Source organism: Chinchilla lanigera, unplaced genomic scaffold, assembly GCF_000276665.1.
Source record: "Chinchilla lanigera isolate Chin_1 unplaced genomic scaffold, ChiLan1.0 scaffold00156, whole genome shotgun sequence".
In the NCBI taxonomy this organism is placed as follows: domain Eukaryota; kingdom Metazoa; phylum Chordata; class Mammalia; order Rodentia; family Chinchillidae; genus Chinchilla; species Chinchilla lanigera.
The window spans coordinates 1,490,154-1,513,661 of record NW_004955557.1 but is presented as its reverse complement, the minus strand read 5'-3'; the positions used below and the strand labels follow the sequence as shown (position 1 = coordinate 1,513,661).

General features: G+C 38.3%; 1 protein-coding gene across 3 annotated transcripts in view; it reads right to left on the bottom strand.

Annotated features, from left to right (window-relative positions):
- The window catches only part of Atp7a (ATPase, Cu++ transporting, alpha polypeptide), a 160,255-nt gene that overhangs the window by 2,064 nt on the left and 134,683 nt on the right, over positions 1 to 23,508 (bottom strand). For all 3 annotated transcript variants that reach the window (XM_005412629.2, XM_005412628.2, XM_013508826.1), the window contains exons 15-22: positions 21,725 to 21,919; positions 20,008 to 20,190; positions 16,182 to 16,398; positions 8,464 to 8,610; positions 6,648 to 6,790; positions 5,039 to 5,242; positions 4,406 to 4,523; positions 2,741 to 2,843 (exon numbers count right to left, since the gene is read on the bottom strand). In XM_005412629.2, coding sequence (XP_005412686.1) covers positions 2,741 to 2,843; positions 4,406 to 4,523; positions 5,039 to 5,242; positions 6,648 to 6,790; positions 8,464 to 8,610; positions 16,182 to 16,398; positions 20,008 to 20,190; positions 21,725 to 21,919 — 1,310 coding nt within the window. The remainder of the gene's footprint in view (positions 1 to 2,740; positions 2,844 to 4,405; positions 4,524 to 5,038; positions 5,243 to 6,647; positions 6,791 to 8,463; positions 8,611 to 16,181; positions 16,399 to 20,007; positions 20,191 to 21,724; positions 21,920 to 23,508) is intronic.

The following is a 23,508-nucleotide window of genomic DNA, read 5'->3' as shown; positions in this document are numbered from 1 at the left end:
TTGCTTCATATGAGAAGTGTGTACTCATCTCAGATGCCCATTTTTGGGTTGGATCTTTGAATTTCGGGGCCCTGATTTTTTTAAATTCTTTATATGTTCTAGACAGAAGTCCTTTGTCTGAGGGACAGTTGACTAAAATTTTTTCCCAATTCATGGGTTTTCTTTTTACCCCACTAGTGATTTGTTTTGATGTGCAAAAACTTTTCAATAAGGTAAGATCCCAGTTCTTGATTCTTTGAAGTATTTCCCATGCAGTTTCGTTTTTGTTCAAGAATTCTCTAAGGCCCTTCCTGCGGTGGCAGTAGGGGATGCAGCTGGAGTATCGGGGCTCCCAGGCAGCTCACCAAGGCTACCCGAGTCCAAAGCCTTTCCCGCGGTGGTCTCATTCACCTCTTTGAATGTATCATCCTGTTTCCTTTTTGCTTGTAAGATTTAATTTGAAAAATCTGCTTATAGTTTCATGAAGGTTCCCTAAAATGTGACAAGTACTTCTCTTTTGCTGTTTTCAAAATCCTTTTTGACTTTGGCAATCCTGATTATATGTGTCTAGGAATGAAATATTTTGGGGGGGTTCAGCTTATTATTCTCTGAGCTTCTTAGAACTTGGGGTTTCCTCCCTCAGCTTTTGGAAATTTCCAGCCATTATTCTTTCTTTTTTTTTTAGTCGTTTTGAGACAGGGTCTTGCTATGCAGTTCAGGATGGCCTTGAGCTCACTTTGTAGCCCAGGGTGCTCTCAAACTCACAACGATCCTCCTGCCTTAGCCTCCTGAGTGCTGGGATTACAGGCATGTGCCACCCGTATCCATAATTCCCTTAACCATTCTTCACTCTTCTCTTTTTGCTCCTCTGATTGAATTATGTCTTGTGTCCTGTCTTTATGATTCCTTATCTTTTCCTGTTTGACCTAGTCTACTGTTCGACCACTCTAGTGAATTATTGAGTTCAGCCATTATCATTTTCTGACAGATATTTTGAATTCTCTGTTTCATTAGGGTCAGTTTCTGGAGATTATCTTGTGTCTGTGTTTGGAACATCTTTGTCTGTTTATTTTCCATGACTCTCTGTTGGTGTCTGCACACCAGACAAAGCAGGTGCCTCTCCCAGTCTTCTCAAGCTGGTCAAGTACTTCTCATCAACCTGCCCAGCCAGAGATTGTAGGGGTCTCTACCAACTTTTGTCTTTCCCCAGGAAGAAACAGGCAGTATGATTTTCATCCACTCACTGGACGATGAGCTGGGATAGGAGGTTTCTATGGTGTTTACCAGCCTATGTCACCACCTCCATTTTCCTCTGGGTGCCTAACTTCACAGCATGAAGACGGGCAAGACAGATACTAGATTTGGGGGCATCCTGGAGAAGGTGGGGCACTAGATACATGAATAAACTGTTTCCTTCCCCAGAAAAAGAGCTAAGAGCAGGGGAAATCTATCTGTCTGTCTGTCTGTCTGTCTGTCTGTCTGTCTAGCTATCTATCATCCATCTATCTATCTATCTGAATAGGGAGAAGGATGAATGGTGTTTTACCAGCCCAAGCTACTACCTGTGTTCTTTTCTACATGGCTACATTGGCTCTGGTCAGAGCTCCAAGTCTTGTAAGAGAGGTATCTATTCCATAAGAAGCTTTGGAAAATTTTGGGAACCAGATATGTGAACTGCAGCTTCTCCTGGGTGAAGCTGGAATTGAAGTGGGTCTCTTCCTGATTGTATGATGGTATACCATGGGATAGCTCTCAGGCTAAATAGTGTCCTGAATCTCCAAAGCAGCTTTGGGGAATCTGGTTTTGCATTCTCTTAGAGAGCAGTTCCTCCCTGATGGAACACAGGCTCTTTCACCTTAAGATAAACTGTGGTTACTATTAAACTGAATAGAACTAATGTAAAAATCAGATGGTAGTTTACTGACTTCTTTGTCTTGAAGCACTCAAACATGCAGAAAACAAATATGCAACAGCTGTAAATCATTGGGAGTTCATCCAATAGCTGCATTTCATATTTCAGAGTCATGTGGAAGCACTAGGGTCCCATTCCTACCACTGTGAGGGCTAAGTAAGCTGCAACATACCGCTTTTCCAGTCCATCTTTAATACTCTGAATTGCACCAAAAATTGGGAGGTATGATCATAATCAGGTTACTGACTGCACTCCCCTGAGGGCGGGCCGGGCTCGATCCGGGAAGGAGGTTGGGATGGGGCTGCGTGAAAACTAGGTGCACTTTTGGCGCTAGGTTGGTGGTTCCCAGTACCCTGGAGGCGCTTTGCCATCCAGATGTGTCTGAGTCTATACTGGTGTGTAGGCGGCTTGATTTAACTGGGGTGAGGTGGATGAAACCTTCTCTGTCAAGCCCCTGCCTGATTAAAGGTCACTTGGACATTAGTTTAAAATAACCAAGTAACTATACGCCTGCTACATGCACAAATGGAAGAGTTGTCTCACATAAAATGTACGAAAGTGGTCACTGCTAGAAAAGTAGCTTGAAATGAATTGTGTGGAGTCTTATGATCAGAAAGTCTACTTCTCAGAGCCACTGGACTAGATTTTACCCAACTCAGTGCTTGTGGTTATTATGTACAAACTATATGAAGTGACAATTACATAGCTAGTTATTTTTAGCTTACAATAATTATTATTAGGAATAGCTTGAGGTTATAATTGATCAGTATAAGAATAAAACCTGCAAAGACTGAATATGGACAATAAAAGGCATATAAAGTACTCACATGAGTAAGCCATCATACTTACAGTTTGAGGAAGAGAGAAGAAAGTACCACAGAAACAGATGAAGCAGCCATTGCTGCAGATCCCATCCAGGGTTGCAAAACCAAACCAATGGGCATAAACACTCCTGGGTAACAAGTTAGATTAGTTAGAGTAGGTCATACTATATGGATTATCAATGTGTTTCTAACAACTTATTTTTTTGATATTCAGCATTTTAATCTGCTTGGTGGTAGAGATTTTTTGCCAAGTTTACCTAGAGTGTTGCTGTGAACGTCCTTGAACATATATCCTGTACCCATGTTTGAGAATTTCTTTAGGGTATATCCTGAGGGTGAAACTTCCAGGTCACAATAACATAGGCACATGTTTAGCTTTAGGTGGATAGTCCTCAATTGATCTCCAAAGTGGCTGCATCACTTCATAATCTCATGGGAGTTAATGTTGTACAAACTAATCTATACTTGGTTTTGACAGACATTTTAATATTTACTCACATGGAGATAAAATATACTTATTGCACTTGTACTTTTTATTTGCTTACCTGAGATTTTTTTCTACTTTTTCTATACGTATCATGTATTACTTGTGTAATGTTTTAAATCATTTGCTCCATGAATTAATCTTACTGGATTAAATTGTTCTTTTGCTCTTTGCCCTCTCAGTATTTGTATGTATTTGATAAAGAGCTTTGTAATTGCTTTAATGTCATGTTTTTTATTAGTTCTCAAACCAGAGACTTTAAGAAAGTGGCAACTATTTCTCCTGTAATTACTAAGTCTTACCATATCTCTCAATGTAGGAGATTCTCAGGTATGTATTGAGCAAATATAGATCACTATTTCTTGCTCGTATTTCTTTAAATAAAACTCTCTCTCTCTCTCATACACACACACACACACACACACACACACACACTGCCTCACAATCAAAAAGAACACCTGTCAACTACAATAAAATTTTAAGAACAGAAAATTCTCTCTATGTGATAGTCACAAATATGTAACAAGACCAAAACTAATGCAGAGTAAAGAGTGGAAGGAAAAGTATAAAACACTAAGAGTGGTTGTGTTTGGGTACTAAGATTAAAGGTAATTTGGTTCTCTTCAGTAAAAATAATTAAGTGTGTGTGTGTGTGTGTGTGTGTGTGTGTGTAGGAGTATATGGAGAAAGATACAAAGTAATATAGGAAAATATCAAGTGATGAGCTTTGATGAAGGATACAGAGATTTTCACTGTATCTTTTTTTTCAATGTTGATGTATGAGGGAAAAAGAAACCTGTCAGAATGATCATATATTCTTAGGTTATAATGAACATTACTGAAAATGAAAATTGCTGGTTTTAACATTACATCTCACAACACCAGCAACCTATATACAAAGACTAATAGTAAGAAGGGTGACACATGCCTGCAATCCCAGCTACTTGGGAGGCTGAAGTAGGAGGACTGTAAGAACTAGACCAGCCTGGGTCAGTTAGCAAGACTGTGTCTCAAAAGAGTAAATAAATAAAGAGCTGGAGATGTACCTCAGTTCAATCCCCAGCAACAAACACAAACACACACTCATACATACACATACACACACACACACACACACACCCCAAAATTAACAAGACCTAAGCTTTCAATATGATAAATCTCTAATGACTTCAATGGGAAAATGAGTAATAGTTTTGAGTCACCTACCAGCAGCTATAGGAATTCCAACAAGATTATAAATTAGAGCAAAGACAAAATTTATCCGAATCCTCTTGACTGTCTTTCTTGATAAGTCAATACTTGCCACTACATCCAGAAGATCATTCTGAGAACAGAAATATTGGTGACATTAGTGAGAGATTCTAACTTTGTAATAGCTTTTGTATTTGATACTGTGCATATCAAAGATGATATGTACCTTATGGTAGTATGCGAATTAACTATAAATCTCAGCTATCGCTAAAACTTTGAGTAAGCCTTAGAAGATGTTTTTCAGGTATTATTCCTAAGGTTCTGAAAATACTGTTAGGGCTGTGCGCTGGTATAAGGATAAAATCATATTATGATACCTTCAGCAAGTATTTGTTGAAGGTAATTTTATTACAACTATAATCCTAGATCTTATTCTTCATGTTATAAGCTTACAATTCTCATTTACATTGCTGGATTGAGATAGTAGGTAATTAATAAGAATTTCTATATTCCCATCCCCAATTTTCTGGGTCTTGATTGAGAGGAACATTGGAGTTAGGACAGAATTACTGTGTTCTATATACTTTATGATACTATCGCTATGTTGTGCAGTTTCACACTCCTCAGAGGTCAGATCACAGGACTTACCCTTATCAAAACCACATCAGCTGCTTCAATGGCTACATCTGTGCCTGTGCCGATGGCAATTCCAACATTTGCCATTGCCAGAGCTGGGGAGTCATTGATACCATCTCCTACCATGGCTACCTGCTTCCCCTCCTCTTGAAGCTGCTTTACCTTAGCAACTTTGTGGGAAGGCAGAACTTCAGCAAACACCTTAGTAATACCAACCTACATGAGGAAAATAAATTCAATTTATTGCATGAGTACCTGGACCATAACTGAGCAATAATGACTCATCATATTTTAACCCCCCCCAGATGCCTACATTTTAAAAGACTGATATCATCCAGTCATGATGTAGAGAAGTGAGCTTTCACATATACTGGTGTGGATTGTATAAATTGGTACTGTTTTTTTTGTTTGTTTTTTTTTTGGTTTTTCTCCGGTACGGGAACCGAACTCACGACCTTGCGCTTGCCAGGCAGGCGCTTTTGCCGCTGAGCTAAATCCCCAGCCCCAATTGGTACTGTTTTTTGGAGGGCATTTATCAAAGTGTGCATATCATCTGCTCCAATAATTCCACTTCTAGGTATATTCTGGACAGACTCATATATATCGAAAGATGTCAAGGGTATTTATTACTGCCTGTTTGCAACAACAAAATTTTCAAAATCACCTAGATGTCCATCATTATGGAAATGGTTAAATAAATTATGATACACTCCTATTATGAAATTCCGTTCAGGAGTGCACGAAGAATGAAATAACTTTTTATGCTTAACATGAAGAAAGCTCTGGCCAGGGATATAGCTCAGAGGCATAAGTGCCTGCCTGGCAAGCAGGAGGTCATGAGTTCGATTCCCAGTATAAAAAAAAAAACATGAATAGAGCTCTACGAAATAAATTTTGAAAATGCAAACTACTGAATAATCTGCACAAAATGATCCAATTTATGTTAAAAATACAAGAACTACCCATTTATATATGAGCATATATGCCAATAAAAATAGGGGAACAATAAGAACTGGACGGGAAATATGGGAAAAGGATGATAAACTCTTTACATTCTTCTGTATTTTTATATAAAAATATTCATATATTCCTTCTGTTATTTACTAGATTTAGGGAGAAAGCATTCCAAAATAGAAAAGACTGAAAAATGTCAGAGGTAAGATAAATGTGAGCATCAAACAGAAAAATGGTGCATTACGGAAACAGTTCCATTTGTGTTCAGGACAGAGTAGGGAAACCTGTAGGGAGCTATTGTCTATTTCAGGCATGAGATCATGAGAGCTTGACTTAGGCTGGCAGCACTGCTGAAGAATATGAGCAATGTTTCACATGAAATACCAACAGAAACTGGGGTACACTATTACTCAAGTATCCGAAGAGCTAAGCATAATAAATAAAAAAGAATTTTCTTTTTTTATTTATACCACTCCAACAAAAAGCCCAGAGTCCAAAAAGCATAGCATGCTAATTCTTCTGTAAGGAATCAGATATAGCTACTTGGTGATAAAGAAAATAATAGGTAATGTGATTTTCCTGGCATGTGAATACAATAAATAATCCATGTAGCAAGAATTAGAAGTTACTACTTACCTCCACCCCAACAACTAAGTAAACCAATTACCTGAGAAGCAATAGATCTAGCTGTTTTACTGTTGTCTCCAGTCATCAGAACTACTTCTAAGCCCATAGACTTCAGAATATGGACAGCCAGTTCTGCTTCAGGCTTCACTGTATCAGCAATGGCTATCAGGCCACACAGCTCATCTAACACAGCAGGATCAGAAAGGAAAACAGTTTGGAATATGATGAAAGTAGAATAATATTTTAATGTAAAATTTCAGAAAGAAATGAACTTTAAGTGGCTTAGCATTTGGCCTAACTCAAAATATCTCTGAGCTCATATAGACTTTATACCACAAAACTTGTAACAAATTTCCATATTTGGTTATGAGAATTTCACAGAAGTAACTAATGAATGTAGTAATAGAAAAATGAAAAAAAAAGTACTGGCTACTGAAAGACAATATTCCTTAAGACAGGTATTTGCTAATAACTGCAAATTTTTTTAATAAATTTAAAAGCAAATGAAACAAACTAATAATTTTCTTTTAAAAGTGGTAAGTGAGCAGGGATAAAACTGGCATTATATATAAGGAAAAATTACTACAAAAAACTTACTTTATTTTTATGTAGGGAAATAACTACTACAAAGAACTTATGTTACTCTATTTTTAAAACAAAAGTAAAATGGTATTTTCTGCTTCTTCCTGGATGTAAAAAGGCCAGAAGATACTGTCTTCATACTTAACAAGGATTTCAAACATTGAACAATTAACCTTACAACTAGAAATTTAAACAATAATTTAACAAATGAAAGCACTTAAAATCTCAAGATATTTACTGTACTATTATTTGTAATAGTGAAATAAAAGAAATACCCCAAATTTGTAACAGGGAAATAACTACAATGTAAAAGTTTGATAAGTTATGCAGCATTAAAATAAAATTAAGGGCTGGGAATACAGCTCAATGCTAGAACACTTGCCTAGCATGCACAAGGCCTTGGATTCCATCCCCAGTACTGCATGCCTGCCTGCATGCAGGTAGGCATAAATAAATAATAGGTAGGTAGGTAGGTAGGTAGGTAGATATTATGTAGCAAAAATGAAATACTTTATTATGCAAAATAAATTGGAATATAATAGTATATGTACAAGGGCTTTTAAATTTTTATTCAGCTTTGCTGAAGTAAACTTTATATATAATAAAGTACATTCATTAAAACAGTATATATGCATATACTAATACAATAATGTATATGTCAACAAAATCATGGATGGAATATATGAAATTAAAACTGATATATTGTGGCAGAATGATGATATTTTACTTTGCTGTAATTTTACTCTTATTTCTAGGTTTAAAAAAATCTATGGTTAGATTTTATGTAAAACAGGCTATGGAAAAAATAACAATGATAAGCAAATGCAAGAGAATTTTTTAAGCTGTGTGTGTGTGTGTGTGTGTGTGTGTGTGTGTGTTTTGAGTATAGAAACCAGGGCCCCAACCTATGGATCTGTTTTTCTGTATGTGGTACTAAGGATTGAACCCAAGGCATTACACTGAGCTACATCCCCAGTTCCTTTTTTTTTTCCTTTTATGCTTTGAGACACGGTCTCAATAAGTTCCTAAGTTGCCCAGGCTGGGCTTGAACTTTCAGTCCCCCTGCCTCAGCCTCCTTGAGTGGTAGGATTATAGGTGTGCATCACTACACCCAGCAAGACTCTTTAATCAGTAACAATTATATGTTGCTATCATTTTCACTTTGTATTCAAGCTGCTTTTGAACAACCTTCATGATTCCTAAGACTCTTAAAAATACACATAAAACATTAACTGACATAATAACAAACAATTCATACTTATGCAAAACCTTACCATCAACTGCCACCAATACAGCAGTCCGTCCTTTCCTTTCATGTTCAGTCATGGAGTCATCTATCTCATTGTTAATGATGAGACCATTTCTAACCATCCACTCCCGGTTGCCAATGAGGACTTTGTACTGCTGAGTACTAACAGCACCTGAAAATAAGTATGGAATAACATTTAGTGAGCTTATTTAATCTTTATAACAACTTTATGAGGCAAGTTCTTCCTTTCTAACCTTGCAGTCACTTCAGTGTATTTTTAGTAGAACACCCCCACCAACACTGACTTTCAAGTTTTCTAGGAATATATTCTGCATTTCCATACCTCTGGGCCTTTGCATATATTGCTGCCTTCACTTGAAATGTCTTTACCCCTCCCTCCCAGTAGCAAACTCCACCATATTCTTTAACAACTAGTTAAAATGTTACTTTCTTAGTGAGCCTTTCCCTTTGATCTTCTATAGCAATTCAATTAAATTCAAAATATTTATTGTACATTAGTAGCTGAATGTGTTGGAGATAAACATGCAGCCATGCTTATGTCTCATTTTAAACTTGTGACTATTAACTTTAAGTAAGCCTTAGAATTTTCTGCCAATTCAACTACATTTCCCTAGGCCACTCATTTTTTCATTTCTTTAAAATGGGTATTTCACACCTTTACCTCTCCTTTCAAACCTCCAACTTCTCCCCTATTCATATATCAGAAGATGATTCTGCTTCTTATTTGATGCTATGGTTTATGTCTAAACGTCCCCTCAAAGCTTCCTGCAGTCTTTCAGAGGTGGCTGGATCTAAAGTGTATGATGCTGGGATTAAGTGTGAGGTATTGGAATCAAGGGAGTGTGATTACTAAATTAGTTCACTGATTGGTGTGGCATAGTTCTGGGAGTGGATAATGGGAAGGCATTCCCTGGGGTGAGTGTTACCTACATTTAGGGTTTATATCTACATTATATCTAACCACCTTAGAGTGAGCAGCCTGGATATAATACAAGGGACAGAAAAAGGGCTACTGTGTCACTTGCAGCATGTTATTTTGCTTTTTCACTACTTGCTGCCTTCTTCCCACCATGAACTGTTGCTCTTCTGTGATGCTACCCTGCTTTGAGCCAGCCAACAATGAACTGAAACCTCTATGAACTGTGAGCTACATAAATCTTTCCTCCTTTAACTTTGTGAGTCAGGTATTTTGTCTCAGCAATGAGTAAAACTAAGACACTTGAGAAAGAAAACAGAAGCAACCAGGTGAAAATATTGATAAGCACTCATTGCAATATCTACCCTGCTACTTGTTCCTCCTGTGTCCATATAATCTGTTGTTCTGTTATTTTTGTTGTTGTTTTGAAACTGGGTCTTGCTATGTAGCCCAGGACAGCTTTGAACTGGCAACAATCCTCCTGCCTCAGCCTCCTGATTGCTGAAATTATAGCCATGTGCCACCACACCCAGATTCCTTCCTGTTATTATTAACTGACTCTGTTCCTATTTAAGGTCAACCTCTCCACTTGTGCACTAGATCCCTCTTCTTCTCTACTGCAGAACATGCCTCCAACAGTTTCTCCTTTTCTTTCCTGAAAAATCAATTTTTTAATATGTTGTATACTGCCCCATCTTTTAAAAAACCTCACTCTCATCTACCTCTAGCTACCACATTCTCTGCTTCTTCACACAGAAAAACTTAAAAGAGTGCTATCTCTACTGACTGCCTCCAATTCATGTTTTTCCATTCTCTTGTGAACTTACTCCAATTAAGCTTTTGTCTCTTCTATTTCAATTAATTGTTAATACAGTATATAGCAGTGACCTTTAATTAGCCTAGTGGTATATTCTCAATTCTCTTCCCATTTGCCTTATCAGCACTCATCTTAGTCACTTTTCTCATCACTGAGACAAAATATCCAACACTCACAATTCAGTAGGTAGATGTTTCAGTCCACAGTTGCCTGGCTCCAGGGCAGAGCAACATGGTATAGGGGCATGGAACAGGAAAGCTGCTCATGGCATGGTAGCAGCAAAGCAGGAAGCATGAAGGGAGAAGTGGGGGAAGGAGATATGCCCTTACAAGCCACTCCCCTAGTGACCTACCTCTTTAGACCAGGCTCCACCTACATCATATTTAGCTACAAACTCATCAGTGGACTAATCCACTCATGATCATCAATCCCTATGATCCAATCACCTCCTAAAAGCTCCATATATGAGCATGAGGCTTTTGGGGACACACAGATATAAACCATTACTTTCTACTCCTGACCCCCAAAAGATTTATATACATCCCTTTATATAAAATACATTTAGTCCATCTCTAAGAGTTGCCAAATCCTAACAGTTTCAGCATGGCTGAAAAGTCTAAGTACAAAGTCTCCTCTGAGACTTAAGGCAAACTCTCAGCTGTGAGCCCTATAAATATCAAAAAGAGGTTAAATGCTCTAACATAAAGTGGTACAGGATAAACATTCCTACTCTAAAAGAGAGAAGCAGAGGGACAGAATCCAAAGAGACCAAGACCAAAACCCAGGAGGGCAAACATTAAATCCTACAGGTCCATGTCCAGCACCTGGGGCAAATTATGGCCATGAGATGTTAACTCCAAAGGTTTGTGCTGTAACATTGCCCATGGGTATTAGCATCATGGCTTCTCTCTCGGCCTGGCTTTGGTCACTCTTTGCAACTTTCCTCAGACATTCCATATTTCTCGTTTTTCCAAATTCCTGGGGCTCCACTGCACTTTGGGCTTCACTCTCACAGCTTCATGCACTGCCATCTCAGATATAGTCACAGAAACAACCCCACTTCTATGGTGCCAAAATCTTAGTTATTTTCTTTATTGCTGAGATACAATACCCGACACCCACAAATTAAGGGAGAAAGGGGTTACATTGGTTTACAGTTTATAGAGGTTTCAGTCTATAGTCAGCTAACTCCAAAGCAGGACAACATGGCAGAGAAGTAGCCTACAGCATGGTGGAGGGGAAGCAGAGCTAGAGAAGGGAGGAGCTAAGCAGGGAGATATGCCCTTTCAGGCCACACCTCTAGTGACCTGCCTCCTTCAACCAGGCTCCACCTGTTAAAATCACATTTAGCTATAAACTCATCTGTGGCCTACTCTTACTAATGATGATCACATCCCCATGACTCAATCACCTGTCAAAAGACCCACCCATGAGTGCATGAAACTTTGGGGGGACATCTAGATATAAAGCATAATAGGATTTAACACAGTTGTTCACTCCCTTCTGGAAATATTTTCTTTTTTTTTTTGTTTTTTTTTTTCTCCGGTACCAGGAACCGAACTCACGACCTTGCGCTTGCCAGGCAGGCACTTTGCCGCTGAGCTAAATCCCCAGCCCCACTGGAAATATTTTCTATGTCTGGCTTACAGGACACCACACTATTCTGAGCTACCTCCTCACTTGTCATTGCTTTTCTGTCTTTGCTATTTCTTCCTCATCTCAGAATCTGAAGTGATCTGGGGTTCAGTCATTGGTCTTTTCCCCCTCTACCCACATACCTTGGTGATCTTATCCATTTTCATGGCTTTAAATACCACCCATATCAGCACTATCCAAGAGAACTTTCTTCAATGATGGAAATGTTCTATATCTGCTGTTTAATACAATAGCCACTAACACACAGGTGTGTATACTGAGCACTGAAATGGGACTAATATGATTTAAGAGCTAAACTTTAAATTTTAATTAATTTAAATAATTTCATGCAACTATAGTTACTCTTTTGGACACCACTGTTCTATAAGCAAACAACTCCCAAATCTGTATGTCCAACTCAGTGTGTTTACAAACTCTCCAGACTCCTGTAGTAAACCGCCTATTTGATAATTCCATTTATATGACTTAGACAGTTAATAGGTATTCACACTTAATATGTGCAAAACTAAACTCCTGTCAGGCATGGTGGTGCACACCTGTAATCCTAGAATTCAGGAGGCTGAGGTAGGGGGATTGCCACAATTTCAAGGCCAGCCTGGGCTACATAGTGAGTTCAAGACCAGCTTGACTACATAGTGAGACTGTCTCAAAAACAAATAAACAAAAAAACCAACTAAACTCCTGATTTGGTCTCTAATTCTGTTCCCTCCCCAACCTGTGGTATTCTTCATCTTATTTAAGTGGTAGCTCTATACTTCTCTAGTTATTCATGCCACAAACTTTGGCATAGTTTGGACTCTTGTATCTCTCCTATATGTATAATCCATGAGAAAATCTTTTGGCTTTCCCTTTAAGACATATCTGTTACCTGACTACATTTTACTACCTTTACTGTTACCACACTGGTCTAAACCACTATTGTGTTTCACTTGGATTATGGCAACAATCCACTAACTCATCTCCCAGTTTTTATTCTTACCCTCAGTACCCACCTTCATAGTGTATTTTTACCAGAGAAGCCAGAGTACTACTCTTAGAATATTAAGTCAGATTCCATCCCTTCTCTGCCCTAACCCTCTAACCCTAAAATAGCTCCCAGTCCCAGGGTAAAATTCAAAGTCTTTTCAATGTCCTCACATGTCCTACACTACCTCTCTGACCTTGTCTCTTACCCCTTTCCTATTCATCTACTCTGCACTTGTCACACTGTTCTTGCCCCACCTCAAACAAGCCGACCACACTCCTGAGTCAAGGCTTTCATAGTTGCTATTCCTTTTGCCTGGAATACTCTGGTCAGAGACATTCAATATAGCCTTATCCCTCAACCTTCTCAGGTCTTTGCCCAAAACCACCTTCCCAAGGAGGCCTATGCTGATCAGCTTACACAAAACAGTACCCACTACTCCCAGCACTCCTTTTACCCCTTACCCCAATTTATTTCCTTCCACAGACATGCTATATTTCATCAGACATACTATATTTCATTGTTTATTTGCTCACTGCCTTGTATTCCATCAAGAATGTAAGCTCTATGAGACAAGAACTTTATTCTACTCACTGCTGGGTTCTTTGGGGGGTGGTGCTGGAGACTGGAGTCAGGGCTTAAATAATAAGCATAAACTCTACCATTGAGCTATACCTCTAGGTACATGACACACAGTAGATGCTCAATGAAAGCTACTGAATGATTTCCTATTTGTCAGTATAATTGATACTAGAAGTCCACAGATAAATAACAAAAAGTCACACAATCTAGGAGAAACAACTGCTAAGTAATTATCATCCATGTGCCCAGTACAACAATAGGGATTAATTTCAGATATAATTTAAGAATGAGAGCAGCATATGTCAGTCACACTGAAGAGAGATGGAAGCCAGGGATTGAAAGATAAGCATATATTTTCTAAATATAAGTCCTTTGTCTGAAGAATAGCCAACATAAATTTCGCCCACTCTGTGGGTTGTCTTTTCACTCTTTAGGTGATTTCTTTCGTTGCACAAAAGCTTTCTAATAAGATGAAATCCTAGTTGTTAATTCTTTGTAGTATTTCTGTGTGATCTGGGTTTTGTTCATAAACTCTCTGCCTACACCTATGTCTTCAAGATTTCTACCTATTTTTCTCTTCCAGTAGATTTAGTGTTTCTGTTTTAATATTTAGATCTCTGATCCGTTTTGATGTTTGTTTAGTGCATGGTGACAGACATGAGTCTAGTTTTAGTCTTTAGCATGTGGAGAGCCAGTTTTTCCAGCACCATTTATTAAAGAGGCTATATTTCCTCTAGTGAACACGTTTGGCCCCTTTGTCAAAAATAAGGTGGCTGCATGTGTTTGGATTGTGTCGGCATCTTCTAATCTGTTCCACTATCCTCAGGTCTGTTTTTTGGCCAGTGGCATGCTGATTTTATCACAGTAAGCATAAGCTCACAAGGCAGCTGCTATCTGTGGATAAGGCCATTACATAAAGAAAATACTAAATGAAATGATCTAATAAGCAGAAAATGACACACTGTAAGTAGTTAAGCATGGATAGAACACAGAGTGCATGTACAGCAGTGAAAAAGACAAGATGAGTGATATACAGAGGCAGAAGACCTAACATGGGGAACACACCTTGAACAAGGAGAGACTGTAATTTATCCTGAAGGAAAGCAAACCATTAAAGCTGGGACCCTGGATGAGTACATGGCTGTGTTAAGGAGTGGTTGTCTAGCATGTGTGAGACTCTGGGTTGCATACCCAGCACAAAAAAAATAAAATAGCTGAGTGTGATGATAGATGCCTGTAATCCCAGTACTCTGGAATGCTGAGGCAGGATTTCAAGTCTGAGTCCCGCCTGAGCAACTTAGTGACTTAGTGAGACTCGACCTCGAAATGAAAAAATAAGAAAAGGACTGGGAATGTACTGTAGTGCAAAATTCCCAGATTTAATCCCTAGTACTACAAAAAATAAGTAAGTAAGTAAATAATAAACATAAAGCTGGGATCCTTAACCATGATCGACAGATGGTTTCGGTACATATGTAAACACTAAAACAAGCATATTATCAGGTGAAGGTTCACAGCTTTCATCATATTTCTCCAAAAGATCCATGATTCAAAAACAGGTTACAAATCATTCTAATAAAGGCAATGTTCAGAAAATGATATGATCAGATTTCCATTTCCATAAAATCACTTGGGCATAAATGGGTAGAAAGGTGCTGAAACACTTAGGTGGACAGTTCATGTTTTGGGGACAGATGGAAGACCAACATGAAGCACAAGAAACAGGTGTTGACTAGAAATACAGATTTTGGAGTGGTAATAGCAGGTGGTAGAAAATCTGATGAGCTTGGATGAGACTGTACAGAGAAAATATGAAAGTGGTAAAAAAGACAAAGAACAAATAAATCACTAAGAACATTCAACATTCAATATTAGAGCAAGAGAAAAAAGGAATCGAAAGAGAATTAGAAGGTGAGAGAACATAGAGAAAGCAAGGTCATGGGATCAAGGGAGTAAAGAGTTTTAGGAGGGAAGAAACGATCAGCATCATAAAATGCCTTGGTGAGGTCATGGAGGACAAAAACAGAAAATGACCAGTGGAGAAGGCACTGAGGTCTGCACACAGGTGACCTTGAAAGAATAGTTTCAGGGCTATGAATGGAACAGAAGCTGGACTGCAGTGAACTGAAGCCTGACTCTGCAGTGAGTAAGTGAATTCAAAAAAGTCTGTACTACTCTTTCCTGAAGCTCAGATATAAAGGAAAAGATGGGAATATAGGGATGTTGATGAAAGAAATGTTTACATGTTTAGAAAAAAAAGCTACTACAGAAAGAGAGATAGAAAACAAAGAAGCAAGGGGATATAACACAGAGAGAGAAGTCCCTGAGGAATTAAGAGAAGGTGGGACCTATAACGAAGACGAAGGGATTTATTAGGCAAGAAGAGAGATACCTCTTCTCATGAGAAAGGAATAAAAACTGTGACAAAAATGGAAAGAACACCTGCCTGAGAACCATAATTTTCCATACATAAGGCAACTTGCAGGGGGCACAAAAGGGAGGATCACAGTATCTTGTGAAAGATAAAAGGTATGGTGTTCTTGTAATAACAAATAAAAGAAGGATCATAGAAGGTCAGTTAAGGCTGGGCCTCATCACCTTATACTGGTGTCATAGTTAGGAAATGTAACTTCAGTGAAATGATCAGAAAGCCCGTGGTAAAAAATGACTTCAGAGAGTAAAAGCGTGATGCTGGTTTTTATTTTTTATATAACATTTTCAGGGTTATAAACTTAGCCATAGGTTGTAACTGCCCAACAATTGCTATTAACAAGAAAATCAGCTTACGTGAGAGCTGGGCATCAATAATCATGGAAGATGAAGTTGATGATGGTTCATTACTTGCATCAATTTGAATCAGGGATGCATTTTTAATGTTATTTTCCTCTATCTTCCAGTTATTCTTATGTAGCAAGCCTTCAATGTTGGTAACTTTACAGCTAATACCACAGCCTGGTACAACCTGGAAATCTATGCAGGTACCCAAGGTTTCAGTGTCCAGCTCCTAACAAAGAGAAACAAGAATTTATTCTGCTGTTCTAATAATCCAAGGTCATCCATCTGCAAGATTAAAAATTACTCTTGTTAAATTCTAAATATTCTGAATAAAGCTGTCTACTTGACAGTGAATTTTGATAAGGATAAAGGAACGGAGCATTGAGTAGAACACTCCAAGTTATAGGAAAGTCTTAAAATCCTTAGTTTTAATCTTACTTTCTCAAATTTATGGAAACCATAAAAGGCTTATTGATATTCTCTGCCCTTTGCAATATAAAATTACAATTTAAATTTTTAATTCGTAATCAAGTCAAGTTTCCTATTCCACACAAGGCAAGGGTAAGAAAAAACAAGTCCTTTAGTTATCAGAGTGCTCTCTCTAGTCTGATGCTTTATCCTTAGTAAAGCAAAGAACTCTTGGAACCATCACTTTCCTGGCTCGTTTTTTTTTTTTTTTTCTGGTACCGGAAACCAAACTCATGACCTTGCACATGCCAGGCAGGCGCTGTGCCACTGAGCTAAATCCCCAGCCCCTTCCTGGCTCGTTTTCTATCTTCATCGTCTATGTTTGATTTGAGCATAGCTAAGCCCAGTCAGTAACACTTAATATGTAAAAAGGAAGGAATAAACAAATAGCATAACCAAGGTACCAACTGCCACATTTTAATTGTAAAACTAATCTGAGATAATTAACCAATAACTTACACTAATCAGTATAAAAAAGTCAACCCTATGGAAAAATGGGTATTAAGGCTTATTTATTTTATTTTTGTTTTGTTGAGACAGGGTCTCATTATGTAGTGCAGGTTGACTTTAAACTCACTATGTAGCCTAGTCTGGCCTTGAACTCATGATGATCCTCCTACCTCAGCCTCCCGAGTGCTCGGATCACAAGCATATGCCACCCCATCTAGCCAAGACTTGTGTCTCAATGTCCCCCAAAGCCTCATGCAGTCATAGGCGGGGCTTGTCAGAGGTGGTCACATCTAGAGTGCGTGATGCTGGATTAAGTGTACTGCTGCTTGCTGCTTCACTACCTCGTTGCTTGCTGCCTTCTGCCTCCTGCTTTCTGACTGCCATGAACTGTTTCTCCTCTGCATGCCACTCTGCCTTAGAGCCAGCCAACTATGAATTGAAATTTCTACAAACCTACAAAGTGTGAGCTACAATAAACCCTTCCTCCTTTAACTTTGGGTGTCAGGTATTTTGTCTTAGCAATGAGAAAAGTAAGATAACAGGCAAGGGCTATAGACAACAGGTTAGAGAAAAAACAAGTTCAGATGGCCAATAAACATATAAAAATGCTAAACCTTACTTGTTATTAAAGAAATACACAGCAAACTATCAACAAGAAAATATTTTTCACAAAAAACTGGTAGAAATGTGGGGAAATAAGCACTCATAAATTGGGCTCAGGGGGAAGCAAGTATAATTTCTTGTATGGGTGCTTGTAATATTCATCATGTAGATGTTGGTAATATTTATCAAAATTTAACCACAAGCTTACTTTTTCTAGCAAATGTACCAATACGTATTTAATGTACAGACAAAGACGTTCAGTGTGCATTTTAAGACCCAAGCAAATGAATCACAACAGAATGTAATTTAGCCATTAGAAACAATGAGGCAAATCTGTACTTCCTCATTTGGAAAATTCATTTAGTAAGATTAAAAAGCAGAAAAGGGCAAAGGAAGATCAGGGAACTGGTCCACTGAAAGTTGGAAAACACAGCAGCTTCTGAATAGGTCAGGGAGGGGCACTGAGGACCATACCACACGGCCAGGCTAGGAGACTATCACTGAAAACCCAGCCTGGAGCATGATGTGCAGACAGCATGCTCACAGGCACAATGTATTCATTCCTTACTCAGTATTCACTATAGTCCAGATTTCTGGCTTATACACATACATCCACATTCCCAAAATAAAACAGGCTTGGAGACAGTGGAGTGAACATGTCTGAATGGGTCCAGCCCTCTAGAACCCCAGGAGTTTAAAGGAAAAGGAGAGCTATACTCTCTGGGCCTGAGGCAATAAAAAACCCTCTATACAGATACACTTGTACCTTTATGTTACACTGAAATTAAATGATTTAAAACATTAGTTAAGTGCTTTCCTTGGGCTGTTAATGTGAGGCATTTCTTAACATCAAACACAGGCGTTTTCTCTACAATAAAAATCTAGAAGCTGGGCATGGTGGTACACATCTATAATCCCAGCACTCTGGGAGGTTGAGGCAGAAGAATTACAAGTTCCATGCCAGCCAGGGTAACTGAGCAACTTAGGGAGACCCTGTCTTGAAATAAAAAAAAAAAAATTAAAAGGGCTGGGGACATAGTTCAGTGCAAAGGTCCTGGTTGAACCCCAATACCACCAAGAACAACAACAACAACAAAACAAAACAATATTGGTCATTGTATTGACCTTTCTATGTAAAATTTTGTACAATGATAAATACATACATAATGGTCTATTTAAAATTATTAATAAAAGCATGGTGGTGAACTCTTGTAATACCAGAACTCTTCAGGGAGGCTGAGGCAGGAGAGTCACAAGTTCAAGTCCAGCCTAGGCAATATAGCCCAAGGGTTTCAGCAAAACTCTGTCTCAAAATTTTAAAAGGGCTGTGTATACAGCTCAGTGTGAAAGCTAGCGCTGGGTTCAATTCCTAGTACTGCTGAATGAATGAATGAATAAAATGGCTCATAAGCTGAATGTGGTGGCATGGCACTAGTAGTCCCAGCTACTCAGGAGGCTGAGGAAGAAGTATTGTTTGAGCCTAGGAATACAGGGCCAGCCTAGGCCATATAGCAAAACACTATCTCTTAAAAATCAAACAGTTGAGACAGGACATAGCTCAGTGGCACAAGCGCTGCTTGGCAAGCACAAGGTCCCGAGTTCAATTCCTGGTAAGCCCCACCCCAAAAAAAACAAAAACAAAAAATCAGTTAAAATATGTACACCTTTGTGAATGTACCAAAAATTACTGTCACTGCTTTTAAAAGATAACCTTTATAGCATACAAATTGTATCTCAATAAAATTGTCATTGAAAAGACTGCTGGGGGGCTGGGGATTTAGCTCAGCGGCAAAAGCGCCTGCCTGGCAAGAGCAAGGTCATGAGTTCGGTTCCCGGTACTGGAGAAAAAACAAAACAAACAAACAAACAAACAAAAAAGAAAAGACTGGTGGGTTAACAATTGTTAATTTTGAAGAGAGGAATTATGGAAGAAGGCAGGGAATGAGGTTTTTCACTTCTTATGTAATTCTCCAAACTATCTGAATTTTCCTATCATAAATATGCATTCTTTTTTTTTTTCCAGTGCTGGGAAACGTAGGGCCTTGTGTTCTAGGCAAGTGCTGTACCATTGAGTTACATCCTGGGCCCTAGTTTTTCATGTCAACAAAAGTTATTCATATGACTGGATTGTAGTTAATTTCTGTGTTCATTCTTCTATTTTCAAGAAACTAAGATCCATATAATTAAATGACAAAATCAAAGTCTATTTAGCCTCATATCAACAATATACATAAATTACAGTAAAATGCCAGTCTGTATTTGCTCAGCATAATTCTTACAGGAGATGGTTACTTTAATATAAATGGCAAAATTGTACCTGTTTGCAGTATTTGGTCACAGCTGCTCCTAGAGGGTGTTCACTGTTACTTTCAGCAGTTCCCACAATGGCCAGTATCTTATTGCGTGATATCCTGTTACTTTCCACTAGAACCTTCACTTGACTCACTACTGGGGTTCCATGGGTAATGGTTCCAGTCTTATCAAATACCACTACTTTTACCTGCAAGAAAATTTAAAAATACAATACTTATATGACTTGAAAATCCTTAACATTGTCTTTCCAGAAATGAGAAAAAGGTTTACTTTGACAGATTACCATTTATTTTGTTTCTTAATAAACTGGCCTTTCACTTAATTTGACTTCATAAACTGATTTATCTTTGGGAGGAAAAAAAGGAAGAATAAGAAAAGAAATACTCTAGTTGTAACCAATACTCTCCCCTGCAAATGTTCAAATGCTCAATCCTGCTAAATGTCTGTGAATGCATGTTAAACAAATAGAGCTAATGGCTCAAGGTTGACTGTTAATAGGTAATTAAGAAATGTCTGTAGCACACCCAGGAAAATGCAAAGGCTTTCAATACTGATGAGTTATAGATTCACTGGGGAAATCTGAGCAACAGGCATATGATTAAAGAGAAGAGGCAAATAATTCAGTGAGTTGCAGATATGATCATCTGACTTGATTGGGTCTTCGTTAGAAACTTGGGCTGAGAAGAGACGGTTCGGGGAACCAATGTGGGAAACTCAAGCACAGAGGAAAGGGAAGAATCTGGAATTAGAGAATACATTCGCCATAAAATTGGAATAGAGATGAAAGAGACATGAATATTAAATACAAAGCATGGTTCTGGAAGAGAGAAAAATAGCCATAAAGGACATTATTGAGACAACTAAGAAAACTGGGACATGGGCTACAGATAACACTATTACATGAGTATTAATTTCTTAACACTGATCACTGCACTGTGGTAACATGACAGAGTGTCCTTGTTCTTGAGAAAGGTACCCAACCGCTACAGTAAAGAACAGGGGTTTTCTATACTAGTCTTGCAACTTTTATGTTTGAAATTACATCAAAATTTTAAAATTTGCATAAAAATCACTAGCCTGATTCACTGGGTATGTGAGTTGCAGATGTGTTCTCAACTATATTCTGTGTTTACCATATGCATCTGTATATACTTTATACCTTCATAATAAGAACATACTAGCAAGAATATGGCTTAGTCAAAGTCAAGTAGCTTTAACTGAGACTGTCATAGAAATCCTACAATGAGAGAGATCAGGGATGATTATATTCTTGAAATCATAGCTGCACACTGCCAACTGATGGCAACAAAGGCAAAGCAACAACTGTCCTGTAATCGCAGCCACTAGTTCTTACTGAAGAACCTACAGGTAGAGTCTCATATAAATGCCTTAGAAGTCTGCTATACTTCAGCAAATTTTCCCAGGAAATACCTATTCTGTCTTCCTTTCCTAAATACTGATCTAGTCTGAGTTGGAATAAGTGTCTAGATTTTCCTTATCAGGAGTAAGAAAGTAATAGTAGAGTACTTTTTTTTTTAGAGATCAAAGGCCAACTTGGAGCAGAATCAAAATAACATCTTTCCTACTTCAACCCTCAGGACAGTCCCAGAAGAGGAACCGCGGATGAACCATGTGGAAGTAACTTAGGGCTCTGTGTTGCTCATTAGGGGTGTTACTGCGAGTGTGGAGGAGGCCGTTTTTAGTTGTGCACACTGTCTTACCTTATGAGCCATCTCCAGTGGCTCTCCACCTTTGATAAGTATGCCATTTTGAGCGCCTACTCCTGTACCCACCATCACAGCAGTCGGAGTGGCCAGTCCCAGTGAGCAGGGACATGCAATACACAGAACTGTGATAGAGGCTTGAAAAGCAAAGCGTATTATCGTTTCTGTTCGGGAAATACTTCTATTGTAACCCTTTAGAAGAAGGGATTAAAGAAAGGCATAAGGTTATTGATTGCAGCTATACATACTAAAGAAACAAACCTTAACTCTATTTAAGTAAAACCAAAATGTTAAAGTAAAAAATTCTACCTACAATGTTTCCCCAAAAATAAGACCTAACTAGAGATTTTTTAAAAAATGCCAGCCCCAATCAGCCTATCTTTGCCTTCCTTACCATTACAAAGTAGCAAAGGAACAAGAGAATAGTGATGTATAATCTCCGTTTTACTGGCCATTACCATGGTAATGACCAGCTATAATTAATTACAGCTGAAGTTTATTTTCCAGTTAGATCTTATTTTCAGGAAGTGGAACACAGTAGTTACCAACATACATGTTTTAGCTACCAGCAAGAAAACATTTTCTTTCATGAATATAAGAAATTGTGATATAACTGGTAAACAAGTGATAGCCTTAAAGTCAAGATTTCATTGTTGATAAACTATCAAGTACGTAGAAGGAACTCAAAACTCCACTATTTTTTCTTTGCCCCATATTGAGGTTATTTTTATTAGAAACTTTTAGGAGTATCTTTAAATGTGGGGCACAATTCTCAACAAATTTCATCTCTGAGCAAATAGAATTCTGATTTTCTGTACACTAAGAGCATAAATCTGCCTTCCACAGTATTCTTTAAAGACAATGAAAAACATCAACTAACATGTGAAAGTTGTTTCATTATGTTTCAACAAAATTCTTTCAGATGTATCAATGTGAACTAAGCAAATCTGCTGAGTTCCTAGTGACATTGAGTATTTGCTTCTGTGGAGAAGTACGATTGGCAGTTTTAGGCAAAACCTTCTAGAACCGCCAGGCGAGGTGGTGTATGCCTATAATCCCAGCACTCAAAAGGCTGAGGCAGGAGGATTGCCACAAGTTTGAGGCCAGCCTGGGCTATATAGTTAGTTCAGGGGCAGCCTGAACTATGCAGCAAGACCCTGTTTCAAAAAACCAAAGTTAAAAAAAAATCTTCTAAAACCCCCACTGAACTCATGAGAAAAGTTCCCAATCAAGTGGACCCCAGTAAAAGGAGTCCAGCACATTTATCGTTGCTTCTATCTGCATGACCATCTGGAGTTTGAAAGCCTTTAGGTGAAAACAAATTTTACCGAGAGAGTAAAAATACATGGCCCAAACATAAGAACTAGAATGAAAAGACAGTGTTTTTAAGGGATTGTAAACTAGCTGGCTCCTAGACCTGCATGCTCATGGAGACTATCTGTAAATCTAGTATTTTCCTTTTATTGTTTTAAGGTCCACTTCTACCTGATGTTAGTTATTTATCCAAAAACAAGTTTCCTTTATTAATGTGTAAGTCCCTCAAGTTTTGGCTGTAAGAAGATTGAGGTTTCTGCAGTATTGAAGGACTATTTCAACTAAGGAATGTAAAGACTCTTGCTGAGGTGGGTTTTTTTGTTTGTTTTGCTTTTTTAATAGCTGCTTTTTAGGCCTCACTGAACCATAATAGTGATAAGCTGGGGCTGGGGATTTAGCTCAGCGGCAAAAGCGCCTGCCTGGCAAGCGCAAGGTCATGAGTTCGGTTCCTGGTACCGGAGAAAAAC